This window comes from Carcharodon carcharias, chromosome 7 (assembly GCF_017639515.1).
Source record: "Carcharodon carcharias isolate sCarCar2 chromosome 7, sCarCar2.pri, whole genome shotgun sequence".
Taxonomy (NCBI): domain Eukaryota; kingdom Metazoa; phylum Chordata; class Chondrichthyes; order Lamniformes; family Lamnidae; genus Carcharodon; species Carcharodon carcharias.
Genome location: NC_054473.1, coordinates 127749390 through 127756603, shown reverse-complemented (window position 1 = coordinate 127756603; position 7214 = coordinate 127749390). Strand labels below are relative to the sequence as shown.

The window sequence follows — 7214 nt, the reverse complement described above, 5'->3', positions numbered from 1 at the left end:
ACTGAGAGGAATGGGCGCAAGAGGGCAATAGGATAACAGTGAGTCTGAGTGTTGTCTGTTGAGATGGAGAGTTGAAGAGGAGACTGGAGAGAAAAGATTTTGCATGACAGGAAGGTGTATAGGTCAGAGTGCTGTGCAGCAGAATGCTTGGAAGATGAGAGACTGATAGTTGCCTGCTGAGAGTGGCAGGTCACTGACCTTGCTGGATAAGGCAATTAAACATTTTCTGGCACTGTATCCAGGTCTCTGGTACCACAGTGGCTATTGATAGTCACTCCTGCTTGATAAGGCTGGCTGGCCTCTTCCTGCCATCCTTCAGGAAGAGGACCTCTCTCTGTACCCTCACTGCAACAAACATCATTTTCAGGGTTGAGTCCATGAATCTAGTGCAGCTTTCCCACCTCTTCCATCCATTCCGCAGGGCTTTCTGCCCTCCCACTGGATTGTCTGTTGCAATCCCTGCTGCCATTGTGAGTCCTGCCAGGGTCTTTTTAAATAGAGATCCTTCATTGCTTGATTAGGTGCATCATCCTGCCCACTGGGTTTTCCTGTTTGGTCTGGGAACCCGGAGGCGGGGTGATTGCTCTGGGAAAAAGCATTGGCAAGGCGCACAAATTAGTTGGATTCCTGAGCCAAAAATGATCCCACCTTTCCAGCAGGTACTAAGTTAACAGGATTCTGCCCCTAGTCTGTGTTGAATTTGATCTCAGTTGTAAGGGTATGCATGCTACACTTAGCTTCAGCACCGTGTGCTGGGGAAGAGAAAATACAGTCACTTGTGCTATCCAGTAGACTCTTACATATGTGGCTCAGGACAGGATCAATTTACTCATTGCCAGAGCTTGACCCAAGGAATGAGAAGATAAGAAACAAAAAGATACCAAAGAGCAACCGGGGATCCATAAAGCAGGAGTCAAATATGTAATGGTGGCAGAGGTGGATGCAGGAGGAGAAGTCAGAGGGGCAATGCAAAAAATCATGCATCCATAACAGGTGCATCCCTACCCAAGTAGTCAGGCGTACAGTCAAGGGCACAATTACTTGACCAGGCAGAAGAGGATTTGTCTTTGGTATTTACACTTGACCTGAGAGGCAGTCTCACCACTGTCCTATCTATCTCCTGTAGTCAGACTTCTGAGACTCTTCTCCATGGTGGAGAAATTTGGTGCCTTGCTGCCTTGAATTTCTATTCTCCTCTCTAACTGCCTCGGGTAAGATCTATCAGATCGGCCACTCTATAGTGCACCGATGCATAATTGGCCAAAGTGATGGACTTCTTCAGCGGCCGTAACAACTGTCTTCCTAAAGATGCAAAGACACATTAAGGGAACCCGTGTGGTCATATGGACTTCTTTCATGAATACAGTCACATATACGTATAGGAAGGGCTTACCTTCTATCAACATGTATTGGAACTACATCGTACAGGTGAATACCCTGGAAAATGCCCAGATGCACTTATTCTGCTTCAGGCAACAGTGTCATTATTATTTCAAAGCGCTTTTGCTCAAAATGGATAGATGTTGATGACCAGGAAAACGTTGTTAAGCTATAGTTGTTGATATCAGTGTAGAATGTAAGGACGGAAGCAGAAAATGAAACATTAATGTTTAGTTTCGTGACCTGAATCTTATTCTTGGCCCGGGAGCATGATCGGCGGGACCGGAAGTGGATGTGAAATCCGTTCCCATTCGCAGTTGGCTCCCGACAGCAATTTCATGCTGGCTGGCCAATTACCTGCCAACCAGCATGAAACGTGCTCGGTGGTGTGGTGGGAGGCGGGGTGGTGGTTTGGTGGGAGGTTTGCGGGGTGGTGAAGGACAGGCACCAAGGCAAGTGAAGGTGTGGGTGAGCTGTATCACAGGAGCTCCCTGAAGGCTGCTGTGAAGACGCCTCAGAGAGCTGCAAAATTATTGGATGGATATCAGCACACAAAAAACACCCCAAAGTATCACCAAAGACACAGCCAACAACTGACAGCATTACTCATGAATCATCAAACCTCAAACATATTCGGGCCTTTTCTTCCGCCCTGGATCGAGAAAGGTGAAAAATCGTGAACACTGCCTGGCCGATTGGCCCATGCGCCGAGTGTAAAAGCGCATGGGCCATGAGAATATCCAGGACAATTTCATGTTTAATGGGCTTAATTGCCCTTTTTCATTGTTAGCGGGCATGCTCTGGACTCCTGAGCGCGCCTGCCAACCGTAATGTTGCGCGAGGAGCCATGACATTGAGATGCATGCCTGATATCTTCTTGCGCAATTTCATGTGAGTTTGGGTTGGGCGTAGGCCCGCTCAAGCTCCTTAAAATTCTGGCCCATGAAATAGCAGTGAGACACAAGATTGTAACTATCATTGTAATGTCTCTTGCACATCACAGGTTTCCTTTGCCCCACCACTGGCAGCTGTGCCTTCAGCTGAGTAGGGTCCTAAGTTCTGGAATTCCCTCCCTAAATCTTTCTGCTGCCCCCTGGTCCTTTAAGACTGTGATGAAAGTTTAATAATTCTCATAACATTTTTCTGGTTTATTGTGAAGTGGGTTTATGAGGGTTAAGTATAGTTGGGTCTATGTGTGATTTAGTTACATTTGGAGCCAAGTAGGCTGCAAGTTTGAAATCATCAAAAGAAGCTAGGTGCTTGACATGCTAATGAGTAAACATGGATGCTGGCTGAACGTGTAAGGTGTGAAGGGAATTTGTATTTTTAGATAAATGAAGGGATATTTGGATTTCAAAGTGGTCCTAGTTCGTTCACAACTAGCCAGATAAGTAAGACTAAGGAATGTGTTTATTTTTCTCAAAGGTTACTGACAAGATATTGTCAATATGAAAGTTTTTATATTACGAGGATGATACATTTTCAAAGGCATATACATATTGAAAAGAAAGAAACATATATAAAGGAGAATGAAAGGCTATGTGTCAGAAGGCCATGTAAGACCTAACAGGAGTGTGTGAAATAGTCTTAATGAAGCCTCCAGCATTTGCGAATAAGTCTGTTATATAACAAAACTGAAGTTGGGGAAGTGCCATTTGGAATTCCAAGTGGGTATTGCTGATTCTGTTTTAAATCTATAATCTATTTTAGACTGTTGCCTTAAAGGGGTGTAACTGGGGTTTAGGTTAATTAGGAATTTTATGCATTATTATAGTAGTAAGTAAATGTAGTCTTGTGTATAAACTTGAAATCTTTTATATTTTGTTAATAAATATTTTAACTCAATTTTAAAAAATCTCTAATGGTCTTGGTGGACTTATTACTTCCATATTCAGTTCACACATCTCTTACTAAATACAAAGTGCAAAACCATTGATATAGTGCAACCAAGTTTCCCTTGTGGATTTGCTCCGCTTGGCACACATCATCTGTCATATCATAACAAAGACACTTCTTAAAATCTTTGACTTTAACCAAGCTTTTGTTCCCCTCTCCTAACATCTCTTTGTGTGGCTCAGTGTCAAATTTTGTTTGATAGTGCTCCTCTGAAGTGTCTTGGAATGTTTTACTATGTTAAAAGTGCTATATAAATGCAAAGTGTGGTTGTTGTAGCTGTACTAAACATGCCTTCACACTATGTACATGCAACCTGAAAGGAGATGCACATTGAAGGGATTAAATTTATTTTCAAGAATGGAAGGGGTTTTAAGCACATGCTTCCTCAAAATTTAGATTTTTTGACATTCTATTTGATGGGTGCAGGGGCAGCATTAGGACTGTGCAATTGCACAAATCTCAGGGTCAGCCCTGGGCCTCAAATCAGTTCTGAACCCCAAGCAGATCCAGTGATAGGTATAAGCATTTAGAATCATTATTTAGTAAAATAAAGACCATTTTTTGTCACCCATTTCCCCACCCCCAAAGGCAATCTAAGGTTGTCAACCACCCAGGAATTTAAGGTTAATATCCTGGACACTGCTGCAATTAGTAAATAAGGGCAATAAAAACATCATGTCATTTGAACACTTTTGTTCATTAGTCATAAAAATATTGTAGATAGTGAAAACTGTGTGTTTCAAACAGACAGTGAGGTCATTTGCTGAAATTTTCAGGAGTACATCTTCTCAGAGTTGGCAACCCACTTGGCAAGCCAAAGTTCAGTAATTCAGTAATCTTGAGTTTGTTATTTACCAGGATGTTAGGGCATGCAGCGGTTCTACTGATAAGTGAGATAAAGTGATATTGATAATTATCTAGTAAATATAAGTACTCTCAAGCCAAACCTTTGTAAACGGTTCCTGCCCCCTGCAGAACAAATAACAACTTGTATGTTTATAGTACCTTCTGTTAGCATGGTGCTATTTTTGTCTGATCCTGTGAAATGCCTGAGGAAAGCTTGCTCAGAGAAGTAGGCTTTAAGAAATACCTTAAAAGAGGAGAGGTGAAGAGAGAGACACATTTAACGAGGGAATTATGGAGCTCAGGGTTTAGATGGCTGAAGGCACAGCTGTCAATCATGGGGAAGAGGAAGTGGGTAGATGGACAAGAGGCTAGAGTTGGATGAATGCAGAGATTTACATGGTGAGACCATTGGAAGGATTTGAGCACAAGGATGAGAATTTTAAAATTGGAGTGAATGTAGGTCAGCAAGCATGGAGTAATGGGTGAATGAGACTTGGCATGGGTTCGGATACCAGCAGCAGAGTTTTGGATGAGCTGAAGTTACGATTGTCAATTCTAGTTGGACGTATTTCTAGAGGTTTCATCATATGATGTGAAGATTCTGATGGTGCTCCTTCCCCGTCCCCATCAGTCACTCAACATGTCCGATCTCACAGAACGTTGTCTCCATTGGGAAATAAACAAACTCTTCCTTACTCGGTTAGATAATTCTTAAGTCTGGGTCAAATAGTTTTTTGCCCCTAATCAGCGAAAGCGTTGAAAGAAGATAACATTCTTTTAATGCCCTTATTATTTTTCCCCATGGTTTCTCGGAGCAGTGTCCTGGCGAGAAATCCCCATTTCCTGCAGGAGATTTTACAATCCTAGCTCAAGACATAGGATGGAAGAAAGGAGGCACTTTGAACAGACAAGTCTGGAAGCAACAAAAGCAGGGATGCAGGCAGGGGCACTATTACAGACATTATCTTCTGCCAAAAAGATCGTCTCTATAGTTAAAAGTAGCGCCCAGAGTTAACAGGATTACATCGTGTTAACATCTACGTGGCTTTCAAATCCCAATGTTTCTTAATGCAATACCTGTGCTCTTCATTTAAGGCAGGGCTGGCACCCCAGCGGGCAACTGCGTTTGGGGCATTGTTTTGCTGTGTCCAACTGTATAAATTTTTTTCTGCATTATTGTCGTCATAATATCACGCTGATTCAGTCAAAGTGCAGCAGGCTGGCGTCAGTGCGCCTGCCGCTGGTGGCCCGGGACTGTCGCTGCGGAGCCTCTCCTCCTCATTGCTTCGTGCTTCACCTCTCCGGCGCACCTCCAGAGGGCGCGGCGAGCTCGCCCTCTCAGAAGCCTGCTGATTCCCCCAGCAACCGAGCAGGACCAGAGGAGCTTCCATTGCCATTGGCATTGCCAAGCCGGGGAGGCTTTGGGGATGTTTGAGTCGGCAGCTCAGGACCCGGTTTGAGCGCAATTGTTTGGAGGAAAACGAACCAGGAAAGAAGTGTGCGTGTGTGTGTTTGAGAGAGACAGAAGGAAACAAACATAAAATAATAGAGGGGAGGGTTAGAGAAAGGAAAATGGCGGCGATGGAGTTGGAGGCAACTGAAGAATGGATCAGGGACAAGGCCCAACTGAGCAACCAGAGACTAGGTAAGAGTTGGAAATTCGGAAATTTGTTGATGCTGGTGGTTTTCAGATTGGAGATCTGTTGGTGAGGTTCAAGAGAGTAAGTTGGAATTGTTACTCCTCCATGGCAACCAATGTTATCCCAACTCACTTGGCCACCTTTTTGTTTTTGGCTCCCCACCATGAGACATAGGAGCAGAAATTAGGCTATTCGGCCCATCGAGTCTGCTCCATCATTCAGTTATGGCTGATAAGTTTCTCAACCCCATTCTCCTGCTTTCTCCCTGTAACCTTTGATCCCCTTACCAAAAAAGAACCTATCTATATCAGCCTTAAATACACTCAATGACATGGCCTCCACAGCCTTCTGTGGCAATGAATTCCATAGATTCACCACTCTCTGGCTAAAGAAGTTTCTCCTCATCTCTGTTCTAAAAGATCTTCCCTTTCTTATGAGGCTGTGCCCTCGGGTCCTAGTCTCTGCTACTAGTGGAAACATTTTCCCCACGTCCACTCTATCCAGGCCTTTCAGTATTCTGTAAATTTCAATCAGATCCCTCCTCATCCTTCTAAACTCCATCGAGTATAGACCCAGAGACCTCAAACGTTCCTCATATGTTAAGCCTTTTATTCCTGGGATCATTCTTGTGAACCTCCTCTGGACCCTCTCCAGGGCCAGCACATCCTTCCTGAGATACGGGGCCCAAAATTGCTCACAATATTCTAAATGTGGTCTGACCAGAGCCTTATGAAGCCTCAGCAGCATATCCCTGCTTTTATATTCTAGTCCTCTCGAAATAAATGCCAACATTGCATTTGCTTTCCTAACTACCGACTCAACCTGCAAGTTAACCTTAAGAGAATCCTGGACTAGGACTCCCAAGTCCCTCTGCTCTCCAGATTTCTGAATTTTCTCCCCATTTAGAAAATAGTCTATGCCTCTATTCTTCCTACCAAAGTGCATGACCTCACACTTCCCCACGTTGTGTTCCATCTGCCACTTCTTTGCCCGTTCTCCTAACCTGTCCGAATCCTTCTGCAGCCTCCCCGCCTCCTCAATACTCCCTGTCCCTCCACCTATCTTTGTATCATCTGCAAACTTAGCCAAGATGCCCTCAGTTCCTTCATCTAGATCATTTTCTTCTCATCATCTTCTCAGTTAAGATTTTGCAACTGGGATCAGACACCAGCTTTCAGCTTTTCAGTACAACAGGTGGAGCTGGAGGTGGAAACAGTAAGGGAGTTGGTTTACAGTGGCAGTCATGGCTCAGTTAGTTGTCAGAGAGTTATGGGTTCAAGCTCCACTCCAGGACTTAAGCACAAAAATTAAGGCTGACACTCCATTGCAGTAGTTAGGCAGTGCTGTATTGTCAGAGGTGTCGTCTTTTGGTTGAGACATTAAACTGAAACACTTTTGACCTTCTAAGGTTGATGCAAGAGATTCCACTGCATTATTTTGAAGAGGAGCAGG

At 43.9% G+C, this 7214-nt stretch overlaps 1 protein-coding gene across 1 annotated transcript in view; it reads left to right on the top strand.

Moving 5' to 3' along the window:
• The first annotated feature begins 5487 nt into the window (after nucleotides 1-5487).
• The window catches only part of LOC121280248 (leucine-rich repeat-containing protein 36-like), a 49482-nt gene continuing 47755 nt past the window's right edge, over nucleotides 5488-7214 (top strand). The window contains exon 1 of the mRNA XM_041192051.1: nucleotides 5488-5767. Within this exon, the coding sequence (XP_041047985.1) occupies nucleotides 5695-5767 (73 nt within the window). The 5' untranslated portion in view covers nucleotides 5488-5694. The remainder of the gene's footprint in view (nucleotides 5768-7214) is intronic.